Source organism: Ursus americanus, chromosome 30 (assembly GCF_024610735.1).
Source record: "Ursus americanus isolate L20-20 chromosome 30, mUrsAme1.1.p, whole genome shotgun sequence".
NCBI lineage: Eukaryota > Metazoa > Chordata > Mammalia > Carnivora > Ursidae > Ursus > Ursus americanus.
In genome coordinates this window covers 27,151,236-27,175,748 of record NC_142156.1, presented here as the reverse complement: position 1 = coordinate 27,175,748, position 24,513 = coordinate 27,151,236, and the positions used below count along the sequence as shown (strand labels likewise).

Genomic DNA, 24,513 nt, shown 5'->3' with positions numbered 1-24,513 from the left:
CTGTAGTGTTTGGTATTTGATAGAAAACATTTTTTCTTTCCCAAATGAAATACTTAACATTTTGGGATTAATCATCCAAAAAACTTAGATTCTGTTTTGCATGAAGTATGTATGTCAGAAGATTTAACGTATCACAGAGTGGAAGCAAAAACAGGATCACCTGTTTCTCATGTTTTAATAATATATTTTACAAACATTATACAGCCTTGCTTTTTTTAATGGTAATTACCTAACCAGTACACTTCCTGAGTTTATATTTGTCTGAGTTGGTTTGTGGAAGTGAAGGAGTGTTGGATAAGTAACTAAAAAGTAGAGATTTCTTAAGCCTCTAGCTGGGAAAAAGTAGCCAGAATATAAACTCAGATAAAGATATCTTATTATGTATGTTTTCTTCCCTGGTTGTAAATGGTCCTGGTATAGAGTAAATTTGTTACTCTTTTTCTTTATTTAGTCTTTGGTTTTATTTCTGTTAAGTTGTTATTTCCTGTTGTCTTGATCACATTCCTTAAGTTATTTGGCAGTTTCCTCATATATATTGCTACACTTTACAGCTAATATTGATCCAACACGGAGGTATCTTTACCTTCAGGTTTTGGGTGGAAAAGCTTTCTTGGAACATCTACAAGAACCTGAGCCTTTACCAGGACAAGTTTGTTCAACCTTTACTTTATGTTTACATTTTCGAAACCAACGTTTTCGTTCTAAACCCGTTCCATGTGCCTGTGAACCAGATTTTCATGATGGCTTTTTACTTGAAGTACACAGAGAAAGCTTAGGTAAGGCGCCATGATAATTTGTCGCTTAACTGAGTAAATCTTTGTTAGGTTTTATTGTAGAACAACCATAACAACTTTTGCTGTAAGGGGACATTTACAATGTCCCCTATAAATTAAAAAAATAATTTATAATCATTTATAATGAATGAATCTTCTTTCTTTGCTTTTATTTTCTCCACTGCTCTTTCTTATATAAATTACTTCCACCCACCTTCTTTATTTTCTGCTAATTAATTTTCCCTGAAGATTATTTTTTTACTGTTTTAATGGTTGCTTCGTTAGTAGTAAACATTTAAATGTCTTTTGCCCGGGGGTGGGGGGACTGGGTGGCACAGTTGGTTAAGCATCCAAATTTTGATTTTGGCTCAGGTCATGATCTAAGGGTTGTGGGATCGAACCCTGCATCGGGCTCTGCGTTCAACACAGAGTCTTCTTAAGATTCTCTCTCCCTCCCACTTGTGCACACATGTTCTCAAATCAGTCAGTCAATCAGTAAATGCCTGTTAGGTGCATTATGCTATGCTAGGCAAGTGCTGAGAATATAGTGGAGAATGAGACATAATCCTTTTCATTTATGAAAGATAGATTTACAATGTTAATATAACTTTCAAAAGTAAAAGTTAGGATGGGAATCTGTAACTCTCATTTTTATAACCTTAAAATTATATACTTGATTCCCACAATTGTATTACATTATTTCTATAAATGTATTTTATATATTATTTCAATATAGAAATATTTATATTTGTAAACTTAGCAAAGTTGCAGAATTATACCTTCAGAATTTTAGATTGCTAAGATGGTTAATACATTATGAAAAATTTTTTTGCCCCCAGTGAAAAATGTTGCCCTAATGAGGCTGGTTTTTAATTAATTAATTTATTTATTATAGAGAGAGCGTGAGCGAGCATGAGCTGGAAGGGGTGGGGAGAGAGAAAAGCAGACTCCCTGCTGAGCAGAGAGCATGACGTGGGGCTTGGTCCCAGGACCCTGAGATCATTATCTGAGCCAAAGGCAGACGCTTAACCAACAGAGCCACCCAGGAGCCCCAGGATTGTACTTTTTTAATAAAGTAATCGGTTGCATGCTTTCTGAGGCATTACTAAATTATTTTATTTGGTTTTATATAAGTTTATTATTAGTATCCTTTGTAATTAAAGGGATTCTTCTATGTTGGCCTAACGGAATATGTAATGTGGTGCATTTGTTTGGTTTATGTTGCCAGGTGATGGAACTAGAATGGCTGATTCAACAACAATGTTATCAATAAGTGATCCAGTTCATATGGTGCTAATCAAAACAGACATATTTGGTGAGACTACTTTGGTAGCATCCTATTTTCTTGAATGGCGATCAGTTTTGGGCTCAGAAAATGGAGTGACCAGTCTTACTGTGGAACTTATGGGTGTAGGTATGATGATTAATCATGGTTACTTTTTTATAGCCACAGCTTATTTATAAATACATTTTATGTTTTCTGAATACCTTTATAAACCAAGATGGAAACATGTAAAAAGAATTTCATTAGGGGGTGCCTGGGTGGCACAGTCAGTCAAGTGCCCAACTCTTGGTTTCCACTCAGGTATTGATCTCAGAGTCATGATCTCAGGTTCGTGAGATCCAAGTCCCGAATCAGGCTCTGTGCTCAGCACGGAGTCTGCTTAAGGGTCCCTCTCCCTCTCCCTCTGTCCTTCCCTCCTGCACTTGCATGCGTTCTCCCTTTCTCTCTCTCTCTTGAAAGTAAATCTTTTTAAAAAATACTTAAAAAAAAAATTTCATTAGAATTACAGTTGGACTGTAGTATTGTAGTCTTGGGAAATGTCATGAAGCATGTTATGAATATAGAACTTCACAGTCAATCTGACCTTGTTTTAAGGAAAAAATTCTTTATGGGGCTGGCTTGCTTTTTTCAAATTTATTTGATTAAATATAAGACTATAAAGAAAATTAAGATTCTTCATACACATGCATATGTAAAAACCCTCTACTCCAGCACACTCCAATGTACAGTGCATCCCCATTAGTACCAGTGGTTCTTATGGGTTATGGAGTCGATACTCTTCCAGCTTTTTACATGTGGAACTGTGGGACTCAAAGAGGGGTTAACTTGCTCATTGACAGGATCTACGAATAGTCCTCTTTGAGGACAGAGATGGTGCCTATCTTGTTCACCATTGTCTCCTTGGACTCTTGCATGCTATCTGATGAGTAATACATATTTGCTAATAAAATAAAACCTAACAATATTTTATGCATCACATGTAAAGGAATTACTTTCGTATTGAAACTAAGGCAGAGAGTCCAACCTGGCCAGTGGACAGCATAGCTTTAGTACTTTAGATTCTGGTAAGTCAGACCCGGAATGTGTTTTTCCTTAGATAGAAAGTAGGGGGCAAAACTTTTATGTGGGATATTTATTTTCAAAAGATACCCATTATTTGTCTCCAGATAAAGGCCTAACATGATTATCATAGTAGTGACCAAGAAACAAGTATATTCTGATTCACCAGAGAAATAGTAAATAGTTATGGTAAGAAGTATATTTGTTTTCTAATTCTTTAAATCCAGGCATGGATTGAAAATTTGTACTCACATGGGATGTGAAAAATGGGAAGGGATTAAAAAAAAACAAAAAGGAAGGCCTACATAGGAATTACTATATATGACAAGTATAAATATTTTCTGAGAATGAGATGTTAACTGTTGCTTTTCTTTGTTTTTAACGTAAATCTGGTTGGCATACATTTAATGAAGATAAAAATTAAGAATGCCAAATCTTGTAGATCCAAACAGCCCCTTAAAATGTGATAAGCAAACTCAGAAAATAGGTAATCTTATAATTAGATAAAGGTCTTCATGCAAAATGAAAACTAATTTGATTTGGTTCATTTTTTAATATGAATGTTAAAGATGATGTTGAATATTATCTGTATTTCATGTAAATGGTAAAGCACAAAATTCTTTTAATTATTTTGTTTAGACTTTGGTTGACTAAATACACGTAGTTTGGAAACCTCTGAAGTTCTAAATATTTATTTATATTTATAGGCACGGAATCAAAAGTTTCTGTGGGAATTTTAAATATAAAACTTGAGATGTACCCACCACTCAATCAAACATTATCTCAAGAAGTAGTCAACACACAGGTAAATAATTCTGAATTTCTCTTGTGTATTTGTTTTCAGTGTAGTATATTTACCTGTTGATCCTAGAAAGTTCTTTCTTCTTAGAAAATTATCACTTATTTTAAGAAGAGAATGACAGTATGATTTATTTAAAAATGTTTGTCTTGGGAGAAAAGATCACTAACCATTATGGGGGCGTGTAGACACAGGGACGTCAGTCAGGAGGCTCTTACAGATGGTGGAGATGATAGCTTATGTTAGGGTGGTGGTTAGATGGAGAGAAGTGTGTAGAATTGTTACATATTTTAGAGTATTTAAGGAGAAAAATAAAAATTGAAGAAAATATTTTTTTAAATTTCAAGCTTGCTTTGGAACGTCAGAAAACTGCAGAGAAAGAGCGATTATTTCTTGTATACGCAAAGCAGTGGTGGAGAGAATATTTGCAAATTCGACCCTCACACAACTCACGGCTGGTTAAGATTTTTGCACAGGTTTGTAAATTGCATTAGAAAAGGTTCACACCTGTATTTGAGATTTACTGTTGTATATGTAAATTTCATTTAAGGTGAATTTGTAAAATGTGTTCCAGACAAATGAAACTTTATTTGTAAAAACAAATCTGATTTTGCAATACTCTTTCACTGAGTAGGTGACATAACACAATCTTCGTTTTATTTTGCTTTTCATTTTCAGTTATTTTTTTTGAATACATTTAATTTAAAATAGATGAAGACCCACTTTGTTTAACTCGGTGTGTGATATTTAATTCTAAATGATTAAATACTAGGATACTTTGCAGTTGATAATGTAAATTCAGCTTTCATGTGCAGAATTAGGGCTCTGGGCATTTATGTTTAGACATGTAAGTTGTTAGGCTATTTTCTTAAAGACATTATTACATGTAATAATTTTATATAGCCAAAATCTCTGAGCCAGTGACCAGTAATATTTAACTGCAGCATTTCAGTTCTATATCTCTGCTTCTATTTTTCCTGTATTCTAAGCCTATTTTCTCAATTAACAAATCAGAATAAAATATGTGATCAGATCCATGTTTTTTGTAACTTCTAAGGAACCATTCAAATGTTTTATATGTATTCAGCTTTATGTAGATGCTTATAAAAGAGTTTTAGTATGGTATTATTTTGACTAACATATTTCAGATCCTGTGCATTCCTCTAGGTTTATCCTACGTGGTAGGATGGGCTAAGCGTAGTTCAGTTTCTAGATGAGGAGCTTAGAAGTGAAAGAGCCTAATTGACTAGTGGTGGAAATGAGGGAAGCAGCTTCTCACTTTCGGTAGCATTGTTTATGCATTGTTTGGGCAGACAAGGTAGCATTGATGTCAGGATGGGGCAAAGAGAAACCAGTCAAAATATAACTGGCTCCCTGCTGTCTGTTTAGTCTGAGGTGGTTACGTATTGCCATGTGGAATCTGGGACCAGAGAAGAATGGGTGGGTGAGGAAGTGGATCAGAGAAATGACAAATTAAAGAGGAGGAGGAAGAGGATGAGATACGCAGTTATGCAGATCAGGGAATGGGGAGTTTTTTAAGGAAATATTACTTAAGTTCCCATCTCTTAGAATTCATTGTAAGAAGATTTGAACCACATAAGGTCACTTAGTCTCATGGTAACCGTATGAGATTGTCAATTGGCCAGGCATTGCCATTTTTTATAAAAAATTAATAGTATAAAAGAGAAAAGAATTTTTCCTAATACCAAACAGCAACTTAGTCATAGAGACTCCATTAAGTTGCAGTTTCGACTAGTGCTTTTTTGGTTTGACTGGATCACCTCTGGTCATATAGAGAGAATAAATAAGATGTTTATCTTACTTCAGTTCCCCAGAAGTATCTTTTGCTGCTGCGTTCTGTATTTGACTAGATATGAAGTGAAGGAACAATAACATTTATTTAAGGCAGTCAATCTAATCAAAAAAACTGTAGTTCTAAACCAAAAAATTATTATACATGGTCTGAAAATGAATTTCCAATGCTTCTAGGCACAAGAGAAAATAGTTTACAGCAGGACTATCTTTTTGCAGTGATGGAAATGTTCTCTGTGCTATCCAGTGTGATAGCCATTGAGCTGTTGAGCATGCAAAATGTGGCAATAAAGAACTGAATTTTAAATTTTATTTAATTTTAATTAAAATGTAAAAAGCTACATAGGATTAGTAGCATTCTTAATGGACAGTGCAGGTTTAGAAGCTAAAATACAGAAATTTTCAAGACGTTCGTTTATGGGGATATATTATAGATAATGTGAGAGAGATTGCTGTAATGAAACATATAATGATATATCTTGTATTTTAAGATGCTACTATTGATGATTGATTTAGGGCAAATGCATCCACTTTTTGAATACTCATTCCTTTCCTTTCTGTTAGTGGAGTTGTAAGAATAGGACTAAATGGCCCACTCAGGAACTCAGTTAATTACCTTTATTCTAACCAAATATCTGTAAATTCTCAGAGTTGTTATACTTAATAAGCTGTTGTACTTTTTCTTCCTCCCTTGCATGTTTTGCTATAGTATAATAGTAATTCACTTAATGATAGCTTTTAAATTTTCTAGTGTAAGAAATTTTAAAATAAGTTATAGAAATTGATCTTTAAGGCTGTTAAGTTTTAAGAAAATGTTAAAATCACTTAAGGATTGAGACTTTCCTTTTAATGTTCAGATTTTTATTTCAAGACTTAATATTCTCACACTATACTAGATTAATAATTAATACTGAGTTAATGTAAAAGAAATCCAAATAATAGTTTTCTACTTCCGTCCAAAATTAGAATCATGATTTTCTGGTTTTCAAATGTGTGCCTTGAAACACCCTTCACTTAAATTTCCTCTCTTCCTGTTTCTATTCCTTAGTTTTGTTAATTGTCTTTGGTTCTTCATTCTGTTTGAGCTTTTTCCTAGCTGATCCCTTTATTCTATTTCTATTTCTGACTCCCAAGATAGCATGGGGAAGATGGAGAGTAAGAGACCACCATGGATTTTACACTTTGCAGGGAGGTAGTGGTGGGAGAGGACAGGGAAAAAAATCAGTGCCTTTTAGAGTTGAGAACCATAGTTATGAGTCAAATCATAATAATACTTTGCTCTACATCAAAAAATTCATGATCTTTCTCACTATAATTAAATGTAAATAATAGGTTTTTTTTTTCTTGATAAGGTATGGGATTATAATGGAGAGGTGATGTTTTTGTGGTATAGAAAGATTATTGGAAAGATTTCTCGTAATTGAAACAGTTATTTTTCTGTTGACTGAGTTAGGCCTTGTTTCTGAGGAGCCTTGCCATGATAGAGAGTATTAAATTGTCTTTGAATTTTGAGTAGAAAGTACTCCTTTGACTTTGTCATCTCAGTAATCATGAAGTTAAGGGAAATGTGGGCTTTGGTAATATTAACTCTAAAAGCACAACGGTGGACAGTCATCAGAGACTTCTGTATGCAGTTACTCAGCTCAAATGCTAGGATACATCCTATATTTAAAATGTAAGATGTTTTCCTTAAATGATTTTTAAAAGTCTGCTTTCAGCTCACTTGGTTAACAAATCCTTGTTTCCTGTGGATCTCCAAATGTAATGGAAACAAACTAAAAATGAGCTCTCTGATAATTTGTTGGCTCAGTAAATCAGAACAGTTATTCTGTTTGGATATACAGTATTAAGTTCTGTATGATAATGTGAAAGAATACTTTGGCTTAGATCCCCTCTCCATCCTCCAACTACCTGCCTATTCTATTTTCAGAGGAATTCTTTCTTTTTTCCTAATTTTATTGAGAGTAATTGACAAATATAATTGTCTATATTTAAAGTGTACAACATAGTGATTTGATATACATATACTTTGCGGAATGACTACCAAGATCAAGATAATGAACGCATCCATCACCTCACATAGTTACCTCTTTCTCATGTGGTGAGGATGCTTAAGGTCTGCTCTCAGCAACTTTCAAGTTTACTGTATTAACTGGTCGCCATGCTATGTATTAGATCCTCAAACTTAACTCTTCTTATAACTGAAAATTTGTACCCTTTGACCTGCATCTTCCCTATTCCTCCCTCTCCCCAACCCCTGGCAACCACCTTCTATTCCCTATTTCTATGAAATCAGCCTTATTTTTTTTTTTTAAAGATTCCACATGTAAGTGACACGATACAGATTTGTCTTTCTCCATTTGGCTTATTTCACTTGGCATAATACCCTTCAGATTCATCCGTGTTGTCACAAATGGCAGGACCTCCTGTTTTATAGCTGAGTAATATTCTTTTGTATATGTAATACCACATTTTCTTTACTCATTCACCTGTTAAAGGACATTTTACTTGTTTCCATATCTTGACTATTGTGAGTAATGCTGCAGTGAACATGGATGTGCACGTATCTCTTTGAGATACTGATTTCATTTGCTTCAGATCTATATCCAGGAGTGAGATTGCTGAATCATGGTAGTTCAAGTTCTTACTGTCACAAGTTTTGGAGACAGCTGAGGGTTTGAGTCCTGGCTCTGTTGCATAATACCTGTAGCTTCAGTTTCTTCGTTTATGAAATGAAAACAGAAAGAGGTGATAGAGGATTAAAAGAGAAATCGTATGCGTAGCTCTTAGCTGCCTGGTGTTGGATGCAGGGTAAGCACTCGGTAAGTGGTATCCAGAATTATTTCGTCCCACATTAATGTAGTCTAAGAAAAAGTGTTAAAATTGGGAATAATTAATCTATCCTTACAGTTGATGTTTTTTCCCTCTTCCCCCAGGATGAAAATGGGATAAATAGACCAGTTTGTTCCTATATTAAGCCACTTCGAGCTGGGAGGCTTTTGGATACTCCAAGGCAAGCAGCAAGATTTGTTAATGTCCTTGGTTATGAAAGAGCCCCTGTTATTGGAGGAGGAGGTAAACAGGAACAGTGGTGCACTCTGCTGGCCTTTCTCTGTAGAAACAAGGTATTCTACACATGTAATAGAATTAAAATGCAGTACATCATAGTTATTGTGAATTGATTGCATTCGAAAATAGAAAAGTGGGTAAATCATCAATTTGAACTAGTCAGAATCTTTTGTTTTTAATGCATAAGGAAAAAACTTAGCATCTTTATTTTCTTGTGTAATTTCTTATGTAGCAGAAGATGATTTTTGTGAGGTGTGGAAATAAGTACCGTAGTGTCAGAAATCAAGATATAGAAGTAAATTAAACAGTGAATTAGAGACGGTGCTGGGACCAGAATCATGGCCTTTCTAGTACTATTCATGTTTTAAAATCTGTTTGGAGGATACATTTTTTTTTTTAAGAGAAAATGGCACTACAAGATGAATATGGAAGAAAATCTTGGATTGCATGGTATTTTGTGTAGTTTCAAGTGTAACTATATATTTAAGAATTTGTGTACATTTTTGATGTTAACTGATTTCAGTAAATGAATTTTATAGATTATGTGATATTTTTAATCTTCTGTGTTCTAAAAATGTTGATAATATAAAAACAAGACTATCTTTAGAATTTCAGTTCTACTGAAATAGAAAAGAGTTAATTTTTTTTATTATTTGTTTTGAAATAATTTTGTTTGGTCTGAGGTTGTATAAGTAGTATGAGTATTTATTCACGAGGCAAAGCTTATACAGAAGAGCCTATTTAGCTTAGAGGTTGATTTGTTAGGAAGATTTTATCTTAAAAACAATTGAAGGAGGGGGCGCCTGGGAGGCTTAGTTGGTTAAGTGTCTGCCTTCAGCTCAGGTCATTATCCCAGGGTCCTGGGATTGAGCCCCTTGTTGGGCTTCCTGCTCAGTGGGGAGTCTGCTTTTCCCTCTCCCTCGGTCCCTCACCCTGCTCATGCTCTCTTTCAAATAAATAAATACAATCTTAAACAAAAAATTGAAAACAGGGGCATCTGGGTAGCTCAGTCACTTAAGCATCTGACTCTTGATTTAGCTGTGCTCAGCACAGTCTGCTTAAGATTCTCTTCTCTCTCCCTCTCACTCTGCTTCTCCCCACCTCCCCCCACTCACTCTCTCTTAAAAAAAAAAAAAAACAGTTAAACATTATCAAAAAATTATTTTTATTTATTCTCACGTGGTGGTTCCCAGAAGTTGTGTGTGTGTGGATTTAAGCTTTTTTATTTCAAATATAGCAGGAATGGTATATATTGAAAATTACGCAAATAATGCTTTCCTAAAGCAAATAATCACCCCTTCGAGTCATTATTTTATTTATCTGAGTTCATTTAAAGAGAAAGCACATCTTAAATTAGAAACTTGAAATTATTAACTTTAAAAAAATTTATTCAGGGAGAAACAGCGAGCGAGAACACGAGCAGGAGGGAGGATCAGAGGGAGAGGGAGAGGCAGACTCCCCACAGAGCAGGGAGTCCAGCATGGGGCTTGATCCCAGGATGCAGGCATCATTTCTGAGCCGAAGGCAGCCTGCTTCAGCTGAGCCACCCAGGTGCCCCCGAAGCTTGAAATTACTGAAAAAGTTATTCTTGCACAAACAAGAGCATTAAGCAGTAAAGGTGAAATGTCACCCATAATTCTATTGCCAGTTTTTCATCTCTTTTTATATTTTTGTGTTTTTCTCCTGTGTTTGTATCATTTTTTCATAATTATAATTGAGATATAAATAAAAGTTTGTGTCCTGCTTTATTTTTTTTCAAGATTTTTCCCTTTTTTTTTTTTTTTTTTTTTTTTGTCAGAGAGAGAGAGAGCACAAGGAGGGGAAACGGCAGGCAGAGATAGAAGCAGGCAGAGGGAGAAGCAGGCTCCCCTCTGAGCAGGGAGCCCGATATGGCACTCGATCCCCGGACCCTGGGATTGTGACCTGAGCCGAAGGCAGATGCCCAACCAACTGAGCCACCCAGGCATCCCTGTGTCCTGCTTTATAATTTAACATTATGCTATGAACATTTTCCCATGTGTCACTATAATTTTTATGATCTCCATCTTTTAATGGTTGTATAAGTGTAAAGTTTTCTTTAGTTGTTATACAAAATTTACTTAACTATTGCCATTGTAGGAACTGTTTCTTTTGGCTACAGTAGCTTGCTTCTAATTTTTTGATATCTTCAGGAGTGAGTTTTTTTGCTGAATATCTTTGGGAGTATTATTATTTTTCTTTTGAAATTTTTTAGTATAAAATCTTAGTATAGAAATTACTGGGTCTAAAAGGTTGGATATTATGTTTTTCAGTAGTCAAATTAGACATTTTAAAATACTATTGGTTCTAGTATAGTTAATCAAAAAACAGCACTATAGAGCCACTAATACAAAATTTGGGGGGAAAGAAATCACCCCTCATGCTAACACTGAGCTTAATAGTTACTTTTGCTTTTGTATATTACCTGTAGTCCTGCACTTAAATACATATCTTCATGTAATTGTAGCCTTACTATTTAATATTTTGATTTTTTATTAGATTATCAGATATTTTCTGTTTTTGTAGCTTTCATAATATTTTTATTTTTTATTTTTATTTTTATTTTTATTTTTTTTTAAGATTTTATTTATTTATTTGACAGAGATAGAGATAGCCAGCGAGAGAGGGAACACAAGCAGGGGGAGTTGGAGAGGAAGCAGCAGGCTCATAGCGGAGGAGCCTGATGTGGGGCTCGATCCCATAACGCCGGGATCACGCCCTGAGCTGAAGGCAGACGCTTAACCGCTATGCCACCCAGGCGCCCCAATATTTTTAAGTTAAAGTAATATTGTCAAAGAAAATTTAGAAAATAGAAGGGAAAATGATATATAACCTCCCATAATTATAGCCATTGTTGACATTTTATTCTTTCATCAGTTTTCCTGGTGTGTATTGTGTTAAAATGATCACGAATAGATACTGTAACTCATTGTTTTAAGTTTGAGTATTTTCCCATGTATTTGCATTTCTTGATGTATCATTTGTCATCTTGTCTGTTCATGTCCTTTAGCTCTTTAGCTATTCATCTTTAAAATCTTGCTACTTTTCTTTCTATAAGTTTTTTATAAACTTTTGAATCCAAATGTCCCCTTTTAAAGTATATATGTTATGACTATCAGATTTGTGAGCACTGACTTTGTAAAATAATTTAGGTTCTTCTAAAATTAGTGTATTCTTACCCCTGTCCCCAGTTGTTTCAGCTTAACGCTAGACTAATGATTAAAAATGAAAAAATTAGGGGCACCTGGGTGGCTCAGTCAGTTAAGCGGCTGCCTTCAGCTCAGGTCATGATCTCAGGGTCCTGGAATCAAGCCTGAAGTTGGGCTCCCTGCTGGGCAGGGAGTCTGCTTCTCCCTCTCCCTCTTTGCTCTCTCTTGCTCTCACTTAAGTAAATAAATGGCTGGCTCAGTCAGTGAAGCATGTGACTCTCCATCTCAGGGTTGTGAGTTTGACTGAGTCCCAGGTTGGGTTTAGAGATTACTTAAAAGTAAAAAAAAAAAAAACTTTAAAAAATGAAAAAATTAATACTGCTTTTTTTTTTTAAAGATTTTATTTATTTATTCGACAGAGATAGAGACAACCAGCGAGAGAGGGAACACAAGCAGGGGGAGTGGGAGAGGAAGAAGCAGGCTCATAGCGGAGGCGCCTGATGTGGGGCTCGATCCCATAACGCCGGGATCACGCCCTGAGCCAAAGGCAGACGCTTAACCGCTGTGCCACCCAGGCGCCCCAGTACTGCTTTTTAATTATAATTTTGTATTGGATATTTAGTGAGGAAACTGTGAAGGAGTAAATACGTAATTCATTTCATTTTCTAGGGTGACTGTGAAGATCATGCTAACCTTCTGTGCAGCCTTCTTCTTGGGTATGGGTTAGAAGCCTTTGTCTGTGTTGGGACTAAGGCAAAAGGAGTACCTCATGCATGGGTTATGACCTGTGGAACCGATGGAACTATCACTTTTTGGGAGAGTTTAACAGGACACAGGTTTGTCAGCTATGTTACAAGGATATTAAAATGAAGATGTAAATGTTTTAAATTATAGGTTCTTTGTTTAAATTGATGGTACTCAAAGGCACATACTGATAATTGTCATTATTAGAGCCTTTTTGGTAACTGTGTAAAAGATTACATCAATTAAAATAGCTATTAAGTTTGAAGAAAATTTGTACATCTAAATATACTTTACTAACATAATATTGGTAAAAAAATAAATGATTTATTTTTAATTTTGTGTAATTGGCATATGTTTTTTATGATGTCTTTCCCCACACCTAAAAATAAGTTCAGGTTGTCAATCATGATTTCTTTTGAAAATTTGATGTCACTAACTCCACATTGGTAAATTCACTGTGTACTTTTCTTAGTTCTTCTGACTGCCATCAGATTTTGAAAGAGTTCAGTCCTCCTCCCTCTTTCCTGGGACCATCTCTTTCCTTAGCTTCTCCCATAGCACTTTCAGTTTTCATTATTCCCGTCTGGCTGTCCTCACTTCTCCTTCATCTTGTCTGTAAATGTTGGAGTTCCTAAAGGTGCCCTGGGCCATCTTCTCAGTTTTCTGGATTTTTCCCTGGTTGCTAATTATTTTAATTAGTTGTACCTATTACCGTATAGCTAAATTATTTTAACTGTGTTATCTGAGATGAACGGTTTTGATCTTAATGGTTATACATAGAATATATTTTCATGTTGAAGAAAGTTGATTTTTATATCATAATATGTGCCATACAATTACTATGGAGTAATCAAACTAGAACTATAATAAGAAAAAACAAGTATTAAACTCTAGTCCTGGGAAATAGTTATAGCCTTAAGTATCTTTCTCAATAAGGTGTTGCCTTCTTAATTTTTAAGTTTTTATTATATAAAATTATGATTTCCTTTTTTTAGGTACATCCACAAACCTGCCAATCCTGATGAATCTCCAGTTGCCGAACCGCCCAAACCATTGTACCCATATCGAACAATTGGTTGTGTTTTCAATCATCAGATGTTCCTAGGAAACTGTCAGCCTTCTGACTCGGTGGAAATCTGTGTATTTGATTTGAATGATGAATCCAAATGGAAACCGATGAGTGAAGAAGCAATCAAATCTGTGTGTGCTCCGGGAGCTACAACATCCCTTCCTCCCTTTCCCCCTCTATGTGCATCCACAATTGATGCTTCCGTAACAAGCAACGAAATAGAAATGCAGCTAAGGCTGCTGGTGTCAGAACACAGGAAGGTAATTAACACTGAAATTTGTAGTTTCATGCATTTTTTTCATTTGTTTATATATTTAACCGTCTGGGGAGGGGAGGCAGATGCTATAGAGCCTGTCCCTGTTCTAGCCCTGAAGAAAGCAGATTTAGTTCCTGCCCTTAAGAAGCTTGTAGTTTTGAAAGTCATGAGAGTTAGGTTCGAAGACTCAAAAATTTCCAAATTCACTGATACTTTTAGAATTTATTACTTCCTTCTAGAAATAAAGAATGTTGAACTAGGTCAGACTTTTCCTGAATACCACTAATTTGGATTTCTTATTTTGTGAAGTACTTATTCATATTATTCCCATTGAAAATACTGGGTTATATTTCTTCATATTCATTTTTTTCCAGGTTGGTTTTGTTTGTTTATTTCTTCCTGTCACACTAATTCAGGTGGATGTAAAATTATATCCTCATTGTAGCTTTAATTTGTATTTCCTTGATTACTAATGAGATCAAACCTCTTATTTCTTGCCATTTAGATTTCTTTTGTACATTAAAGAAGACATAAAAAACATAAAAAGATTAGTATATTTTAAGAATTTTTGTTCATCAAAAGAAACCAGTCAGGGAGTGAAAAGAGCACAATTGGAGTGGGAAAAGTTATTTGCAACACATATAACCGTCAAAGGACTACAATCCCAGACGATTTATTTCTAATTCACTTTTTCAGATTCCCTAATAGACTCCCCACCTTTGGTGAATCCTGTTTTCTATGTTCCTTGAAGCCATCAAAAGCAAACTGATTTATCAAATATGTTTTCTGGGCTCCCAATTACTATTAGTTTCGGCTTCCAAAGTCTGCTGTACTTACTTGCCAACTCATCAGAGCATTTGAAAGTATATTTTGGAAAATAATTTAATCTGGCATTTGTAGTTTGGTCTTAGCAATAGGTTGTTCAAAGACCTAGTTCACTACACTGCTGGAAATGAAAGCCCCTCACTACTGCCCCTTTCCCTCCATCACTTATACTGCCTTTTAATTTTCTTGGGTCTTGTTTACAAACAAGATCAGTATTTTATTATGTTATAAGAATTTATATAGAAAAAGAAAACTGAGCTACATACACGTGTTATCTCTAAGTTAATGGTGCCTGTAAACCAGCAAGTGAGATTTACTTTTTGCCACAGTAAAAAGATGATGATCATAGACTTTTGGGGTTACTTGGAACCAGTTAAAACCTTGAATACAAAATCAGGAAATGGTAGAGATCTATTACGATCATCAAAATATTTAGAATTTTTGAAAGTTTTTTATGTTTGTAACAATGTTTTTAAAATATGTGTCTAGATATCTATAGTTCATTTGATGTTATAAACGAAATCATAATTGCCTTCAACATTCCATAGAAATATGTTTTAAGGGGCACCTGGATGACTCAGTTGGTTAAGCATCTACCTTTGGCTCACGTCATGATCCCTGGAGTCCTGGGATCGAGCCCCATGTCAGGCTCCCTGCTCAGTGGAGAGCCTGCTTCTCCCTCTCCCTTTGTCCCTCCCCCTGCTTATGTGCTCTCTCTCTCTGTCAATACATAAATAAAATTTAAAAAAAAGAAAAGAAAAGAAACGTGTTTTAAGCTCCCTGAAGGCCTATAGCATGTCTTTTTCACCTTTTTATCTCTTTACAGTATAAAAGTTAGTGTTTTTTTATAAATGTTTGAGTTTAATTATACATGCAATTCTTTTGTTGACTTTTCTCCCCTACTACAGTTGAATTTATGTTGAAGCAATCAAATTAAGCAGATTCAATGTTACTAAACTCTTTAAAGTTAAATAAAATATGATTTCAAATTTCAGCATCACTGAGTTTTCCATAGTAGGACTCTTCCATGCAGTCTTTTCTAGTGGATATTAAGGAAGCATAGATTTTGGAGCCTTTACTAACATCATTATATTGATGTTATATTGATCTTATATATTAAAAGTTTTTTTTTTCTCTAAAAAGTAAAACCAGATACCTGTAGTTTCTTTATCTGTATGTGTCCTTATAATAATTAATAGAAAGTTTAAAAAGTTATGACAGGTTTTAAAGATCTATTGGCATACATTCAAATAGTAAGCACTTACAATTGGTTTTTAAAATATTAGTGTATTTCACCTTTTCTTTTTATCTTTTGATTGCTGTAGGATCTTGGTCTCACTACTGTTTGGGAAGACCAGCTTTCCTATCTCTTATCACCAGCTTTGGCTTCTTACGAATTTGAGCGTACAACAAGTATATCTGCAGGCAATGAAGAATTTCAAGATGCCATAAGGAGGGCTGTACCCGATGGTCACACGTTTAAAGGGTTCCCAATACATTTTGTATATAGAAATGCAAGGCGTGCATTTGCCACATGTCTTCGGTAAGGTGGGATTTATGAATTCATAAATGTTATTGGCTCAGCAATTTAAAGATTTTTATTTGTTTGTTTGTTTGAGAGAGACAGAGTGGATCTCACGACCTTAGCTGAAATCAAGAGTCAGACATGCAACCTACTGAGCCACCCAGACGCCCCTATTAACCTAGGAATTTTAGTGGTCTGTTAGTCTGGTTATTTAGGAATGACTTTAGAATCACATGGTGAACTTTTATAATGATTTATTATTTTCTTTGCCACAGATTGTGATTCATTAGGTCCGAAATGTAGCTCTAGGTAGTTGGGATAATTTTCCCATTGATTTTGGTGCAGTCTCAGTTGAGGATTTCTGATCTTGTCCACTGTAATTTTTTAAATTTATAGACTGAGGAAATACTCTGTAATTTGAATACGTTAACCAAAATCACAGGGTTATTGGTAGCAGAGACAGGATTTTAAAAAATAATTTTAGGGGCGCCTGGGTGGCACAGCGGTTAAGCACCTGCCTTCGGCTCAGGGCGTGATCCTGGCGTTCCGGGATCGAGCCCCACATCAGGCTCCTCCGCTATGAGCCTGCTTCTTCCTCTCCCGCTCCCCCTGCTTGTGTTCCCTCTCTTGCTGGCTGTCTCTATCTCTGTCAAATAAATAAATAAAATCTTTAAAAATAAATAAATAAAAAATAAAAAATAATTTTAAATATTGATTTACTTAGAAATAAAACCTAAGTTCACTTTCTTTCTTCTATAGGTCTCCTTTCTGTGAAGAGATAATCTGTTGCCGTGGAGACCAGGTGCGACTGGCAGTTCGTGTCCGAGTGTTTACTTACCCTGAATCTGCATGTGCTGTTTGGATCATGTTTGCTTGTAAATATCGCTCAGTATTATAGGACTAACATTTCTATAAGAATATACCTGTGTTTTATTGTGTATTGTATATTACTAGCTGTTTAGAGGTTATTATTTTAAAAATCGCATTCTGGCTTGGATGTCATATTTCACTTTTGTATATACCTGACATAATGTTTGAAAAAAATCGTGTGTATTTAAAAATTAAGGTTAAAAAAATTGTATAAATCTGAGTGGAATTTAGTAAAAATTAAGTGTATATTTTATTTTAATAAATGCTACTTTGTTTACAGGTATTCAGTAGTTTAAATATGAATATAAAATTTACTCCGTTTTCTTTACATTAACAGATAATCAGAGATATTTATTTGTCTAAGGGTTTGAGCCATAGTAAAATCAATATGATCATTATTTTTCATAGATTAATGGGATTATTTTATATAAATTAGGAGAAGTTAGCCTCACAACAGATTTATTTATTAAATAGATGAAAATACATTTTGATGAATTATCACTTTTGTGGTTTACCCATGGCCATAGGGATATTTGTGACTTTCCAGGGATTTATGGGAAGACTTTGATGCAAGAGTAGGAAAAACTAATAGCAGAAAAGCATAAATAATAATAACAAAACAAACCTCACATAAAAGTACATAAATAATTTATAAATATGTTCGTTTGATCCATTATAAAAATGAGTATTTTTTTATTTTTTAAATTTTTAAATATTTATTTGAGAGAGAGCATACATAATAAGCAGGGTGAGCGGCAGAGAGAGAGGGAGAAGCAGGTAACCCACTGAGCAGGGAGCCTGATGGGGGGCTTGATCCCAGGACCCTGGGATCATGACCTGAGCTGAAGGCTGATGCTTAACTGACTGAGCCACCCAGGTGCCCCCAAAATGAGTATTTTAGAAAAAATTCATCATACCCTTTTGTTATGATATTGATAAACTATTTTCTGTAATTATTATTGGCAGTCTGTTGCTGATATTCTATAGTCAAAGGATTCATTACTAGCCTCTTCATGGATTCCATCTTATAAAACCGCATTTGTTTTTCTTTCTTCCTTTTTTTTTCCTTGTGATAAAAACATCAGTGTATATGTGAGGACTAAACTGGAGAATCATTATGTGAGGCTACCGAAAAATGAGCTTATGGGAGGGACTCCATGCTGATATTTGCTTTAAAACCGAGCAAGTTTTATTAGTTTTAAAAGGTAACAGCAGTGAGCATTAAAACAGCTATAGCAGTCTGACTTTTTGTGAGAAGCCGCATGGCGTAATTGATAGATTTGACTGTCCATTCAGCATCTCTGCACAGATCTTGATTCAGTTGCTTCATCCATTGGTCTTAAAGCAACTGTGGGGGCACCTGGGTGGCTCAGTCGGTTAAGTGTCCCACTCTTGATCTCAGCTCACGTCTTGATCCCAGGGTTGTGAGTTTGAGCCCATGTTGGGCTCCACGCTGGGCGTGGAACCTACTTAAAAAAAAAAAACAAAAAACATGATACCAGTTGGCTGTGCAAAGTTACTCTTTTCATCACTTCATTGCAAATAAAATGATTTAATGTTTTTTAAAAAAATTAAAACCTAGAGATACCCTAAAATTTACCTTTTGCTTATTTTTATATATGATATTTATGATTTAACTTGTTTAAAAAATCTGAAAATATCCCTCTTAATTTTCATTGAAAACAGTAATCAGATGTTTCATGTGAGACTGACATGATTTTAGAGAATTAGCAAAATAAGAATTAAGACTTTTTTCCTCTGTTACCAGAATTACTCATAAAGCTTTCAATAGGGAAAAGTGCTTATAATTTTCTTTTGGAACACACTATTTATGGGGTACATACTAAGAGGCAGACTATATTAAGATTAAGGCTATGTTATCATTGAGGCTGGGCTTCCTGCCTTACTGTATCAGAGTAACACATGTATTCACACTGCGTCTTTGGTATAAATTCTAAAATAAATTTCCTTTTGTGCACTTTATAATAGAGTCTGACATGAATAATTTCCTATAAAGGTGGTTTATTTCAAAAGATTCGTTCAATGCATTTATCACTAGAATTCTCTTATTACCAATAATTTTTCTCTTTAAAAATTAAATTTACCTTGTCTGTTTAGCTGTCATAAAAGTTGTTTTCCTATTAAAAATATAAAATTTTTATATAATGTCTTTAATGTGTTCTTTTTGACAATATGTACACTAATCCAGTCCCCTATACATATATATGTGTGTGTGTATAATATATAGGTGTATTTATTTAGTAGAAGAGTATCAGAAACCTAGAAACTTTATTACTCAAACATGAGCCTGTTGAATAAAACGTATTAAATTTAGTTCCATCTAAGTGAACACTCCCAAATGCCCTTAAATTTTTTTCTACTGTTGAGGTGTACATTTTTTGATATCATCTGCAAAAACACATCTATAACCTGGCAGTTCTGGAAAGTACACATATTTGAAACCCACTTTTCTACTTCTTAGCAAAGACAAGATTTGAACCAAGTGAAGAGGAGGCTTTATATTTGAAAAGACTATTGCTGTTAAAGTAGTATTCTGTGTCATATAACTGACCATCAGAAGGCATTAGTTATAAATCATCGATTGCTTAAACTAACCCTTTCACACTTTTTTTTTTTTAAGATTTTATTTATTTATTCGACAGAGATAGAGACAGCCAGCGAGAGAGGGAACACAAGCAGGGGGAATGGGAGAGGAAGAAGCAGGTTCATAGCAGAAGAGCCTGATGTGGGGCTCAATCCCAGATCGCCGGAATCACGCCCTGAGCCGAAGGCAGATGCTTAACCGCTGTGCCACCCAGGCGCCCCCCCTTTCACACTTTTAATTTCATGCTGTAGTAAACAAGAATATAGGTTAGACTACAGTTCGGCAATTTTTATCCTTTTTTTTGACTCTTAGATAACAATTTTGTCCTTCCTACTTAAGGAGATAAGTACAGGAATTAGATGATCTGATTTTTAACATGCTTTTAACTTCTAAACCAATGAAAAAGTAGCATTGTTTTCTAGCTGTTGGTGGTTCAGAAGTAATTTGAGATTAGCCAAAGCATATATAAAATATTAAAAACAAAATAGCCAAATATATGAACTGGAAGCCATCTAATTTTGAAGAACCTAAAATGTTTATAGCACATTCTACATTTAAAGCACAAGTTGAGTTATAATCATTAATGCATGTAAATGTGGGTATTAAATGTTTAGTATTTTCTTCTGAGATGTGGTTGGCATAGTCATTGTAATTACATTTGACTTGTATTTGGTTTGTGAATTAACTACCTGACACCAGTGTTGAAGTAGTCATGGATATTAGAAGGGAAGTAGAGGAGGTTATTAGCTGGTCGTTAGTTCACATATATTCTCTATTTTTTAAAGATTTATTTATTCTAGAGAGAATGAGCAAGCGGTGGGGAGGGGCAGAGGGAAAGGGAGACAGAATCCTCAAGCAGACTGCATTCCGAGCACAGAGCCTGACGTGGGGCTTGATCTCTGGACTCTTGAGTTCATGACATGGGCCAAAATGAGTGACTGAGCCACCTAGGCATCCCAGTTCACATATGTTCTTATGAAAGCTTCCTTCTCTGATTCTACTGAATTTAGACTTGTACTAATACTCCAGATGTTTCCTAGTGTTTTTGAAGGTAACTAGGTTGTTTTTTGCTTTTTGGTTTTGCATCTAAAACTAGAGGCGTTTTTTTGTTTTGTTTTTTGTTTTTTTAAGATTTTATTTATTTATTTGACAGAGATAGACAGCCAGCGAGAGGGGGAACACAAGCAGGGGGAGTGGGAGAGGAAGAAGCAGGCTCATAGCGGAGGAGCCTGATGTGGGGCTCGATCCCAGAATGCCAGGATCATGCCCTGAGCTGAAGGCAGACGCTTAACAACCACGCCACCCAGGTGCCCCCTAAAACTAAGGTTTTAACTGTCTTTATGCAATTTCATGGCCTGAAATTAGAGGATTTTGGACTTGAAAGGAGTCTTAGGTCTTCTGGTCCACATAATTTATATAGTAATGAAATGGAGATCCAGAGAAGTGAAGTTCCCTGTCCAAAGATACGTATTTCTTTTTTTTTTTTTTTTTTTAAGATTTTATTTATTTATTTGACAGAGAGAGACAGCCAGCAAGAGAGGGAACACAAGCAGGGGGAGTGGGAGAGGAAGAAGCAGGCTCCTAGCCGAGAAGCCTGATGTGGGGCTTGATCCCAGAACTCCGGGATCACGCCCTGAGTCAAAGGCAGACGCTTAACGACTGCGCCACCCAGGCGCCCCCAAAGATACGTATTTCTAATAGATCTGTTCTAGAATCAAGTTCTGACTTTGAGTTTACTTCTTTTTGCTGTATCTCTGCACAATGTGAGTTTCTCTCCCTGTGGGCATGGCGTTATTGGGTATGACCAAATAACCATCCATAGTATTTCTTCGCAAGTTCAGTGGTTTTAACTCCTCTTTCGTTTCTGATTTTAGTAATGGGAGACTTCTCTCCCTCTCTCTCTCTCTCTTTTTCCCCCCCAATTTTGTTGATCTTTCCAAAGAACTAGGGTTTGGTTTCATTGATTTTTCTTTGTTGTTTTTCTGTTCCTTTTTCATTCATTTCTACCCTGATCTTTATTATTTCTGTCCTTTTTGCTTTAGGTTTAGTTATACTTCTTTTTCCAGTATCTTTTTTTTTTTTAAAGATTTTATTTATTTATTTATTTGACAGAGAGAGAGACAGGGAGAGAGGGAACACAAGCAGGGGGAATGGGAGAGGAAGCAGCAGGCTCCCAGCAGAGGAGCCCAATGCGGGGCTCGATCCCAGGACTCCAGGATCACGCCCTGAGCCGAAGGCAGACGCTTAACGACTGAGCCACGCAGGCGCCCCTTCTTTTTCCAGTATCTTAAGCTGGAAGGTTAGGTTACTGATTTCGGATCTTTCTTCTTTCTTAATATAGTCATTTACAGCTATAAATTTTCCTTTAGCCCCTCCTTTGGATGCATCCCATGGATTTCAGTATGTTTTTCTTCATTTTCATCCACCTCAAAGTATTTTCTGATGTCCCTTTTGATTTCTTCTTTAACCCATTGGCCATTTAGGAGTGTGTTAGTGTGTTACTCTCCATACGTTTGTGAATTACCCAATTTTCCCCCTTGCTTTTGATTTATTGTACTGATGTTTGTTTTATGGATTAACATAGTTAATCCTGGAGAATGTTCACATGTGCGCTTAAGAGAAAACTATATTCTGGGGCGCCTGGGTGGCACAGCGGTTAAGCGCCTGCCTTTGGCTCAGGGCGTGATCCTGGCGTTCTGGGATCGAGCCCCACATCAGGCTCCTCCGCTGGGAGCCTGCTTCTTCCTCTCCCACTCCCCCTGCTTGTGTTCCCTCTCTCGCTGGCTGTTTCTATCTCTGTCAAATAAATAAATAAAATCTTTAAAAAAAAAGAGAGAAAACTATATTCTGTTGTTGGGTGGAGTGCTCTGTAGATGTCTGCTAGGTCTAGTGGTTTATAGTGTTCAAATATTTTATCTACCCATTAATGGTTCTATTCTAATTGTTCAATTGTTAATGAAAGGAGAGTAGTAAAGTCCTCCAGCTATTGTTGTTGAATTATTTCTCCCTTCATTCCTTTCACTTTTTGCCTCATGTATTTTGGTGCTCTGTTATATATGTTTGTAATTGTTATATGTATATATCCTTTTATCATAAAAGGATAATGTCTAATAATATTTTTGTTTTAAAGTCTACTTTTTCTGAGTGTCTCTTGTGGATGGTGTATCGTCAAATCTTTTTCTTTCCCCCTAGCCTGACAATCTTTGCCTTTTGTCTGTGTTGTTAAATCCATTCACATTTAAGTTTCTTATTTATATAGCTGGGTTTATGTTTACCATTTAACTTTTTGTTTTCTTTGTGTTTCATACTTTTTTTTTTAAAGATTTTATTTATTTATTTGACAGAGATAGAGACAGACAGCGAGAGAGGGAACACAAGCAGGGGGAGTGGGAGAGGAAGAGGCAGGCTCATAGCAGAGGAGCCTGATGTGGGGCTCGATCCCATAACGCCGGGATCACGCCCTGAGCCGAAGGCAGACGCTTAACTGCTGTGCCACCCAGGCGCCCCTGTTTCATACTTTTTTTTGTTTCTTTATTTCCCCTTTACTGCTTTCACTTGCATTAAGTAAATATTTTCTAATGTAGCATTTAAATGTCTTTAATAATTTTGTCACTATATTTTTAAGTTTATTTATTTTTTGATGGTCGCTCTAGGGTTTCTCATATACATCTCCACTTACAAGAATCAGCTTTAGATTTATACTAGCTTATATCCAGTGATATGGAATTTTTAATTTTTTAAGCTAAAGTAAATAATGTTTCAAATGAAACTTGGTTACTTTTTTCTGGCAATACATCACTAAAACTAATGTCTTTAGATTAGTTCAAAATGTTAAGTTGGAATCTTCAGTTCTTAACAAATCTAATTGTAAGAATCAGTTAAGTAACTTGTATATTACAAGTAGAGGTTGTTTTAAATATAGTAGAAAAAGTTAATTCAAAAATTACCTCTTTGTAAAATTCCATGGCAATATTAGGTTCTTTTTCAAATACATTTTCAAAATTAGCTGAAGTCTTTTTGAAATGTCTTTACATGGTATGTTTTTCTTCTAAAATACGTGTAATACAGATTCTAGTCATTCAGTACTCAATCACTGAAAAATGCTACTTTTTGTGTTGTGAACTACATAGATAAAAGTTAATGGCAGGATACTGCTGTAATTCTGACTTGCTAACTAAGACTGCATGCGGCAAGCTGCTATCTTAGTTATTTCAGGTGCTTTGAAAGAATTTAAAATATTAATGCATTAACTTACTTTACAATAGTTAAGACAAATTTAAGGTGTTAACACTACGCTTTTGGGCTTTTAACTATGTTATATTCGCCTCTTACATAATGGCAAGCTCTCTTGAGTGAGAGAGAAATAAGTGGAGGTATCTACACAGGTGGCTGAGAATTTCAAAAATCCCCAGATACACTTGGAGGAATGCTGTATAAATGAATGTCTTCTATTTTATGTGTTAAATCAGAGTAAAGATCATGAACAGTTGGCCTAAATTATCTTGGTGGTTGCTTTAGTGCTCTGCTTTAGCTGAGGAAAGTTGGCCCAATATTTATAATCCTGCACAATCAATAAAATTTAAAAATTGCTTCTGCTACAAAGAGAAAAAAATGAACACTATATAATTTAGTTAAAACTGAAAATGTCAGTAGCA

The 24,513-nt window shown here is 35.3% G+C and overlaps 1 protein-coding gene across 2 annotated transcripts in view; it reads left to right on the top strand.

Moving 5' to 3' along the window:
* Nucleotides 1-24,513, top strand: part of CEP76 (centrosomal protein 76) — a 31,068-nt gene that overhangs the window by 3,109 nt on the left and 3,446 nt on the right. Inside the window, exons 4-12 of one of the 2 annotated variants that reach the window (XM_087857489.1) lie at nucleotides 552-776; nucleotides 2,002-2,187; nucleotides 3,825-3,922; nucleotides 4,264-4,392; nucleotides 8,665-8,853; nucleotides 12,634-12,800; nucleotides 13,704-14,037; nucleotides 16,184-16,401; nucleotides 17,143-17,185. In XM_087857489.1, coding sequence (XP_087713615.1) covers nucleotides 552-776; nucleotides 2,002-2,187; nucleotides 3,825-3,922; nucleotides 4,264-4,392; nucleotides 8,665-8,853; nucleotides 12,634-12,800; nucleotides 13,704-14,037; nucleotides 16,184-16,401; nucleotides 17,143-17,185 — 1,589 coding nt within the window. Of the gene's footprint in view, nucleotides 1-551; nucleotides 777-2,001; nucleotides 2,188-3,824; nucleotides 3,923-4,263; nucleotides 4,393-8,664; nucleotides 8,854-12,633; nucleotides 12,801-13,703; nucleotides 14,038-16,183; nucleotides 16,402-17,142; nucleotides 19,373-24,513 lie in introns of those variants that run through there. The other variant, XM_045815148.2, reaches the window with a different exon arrangement.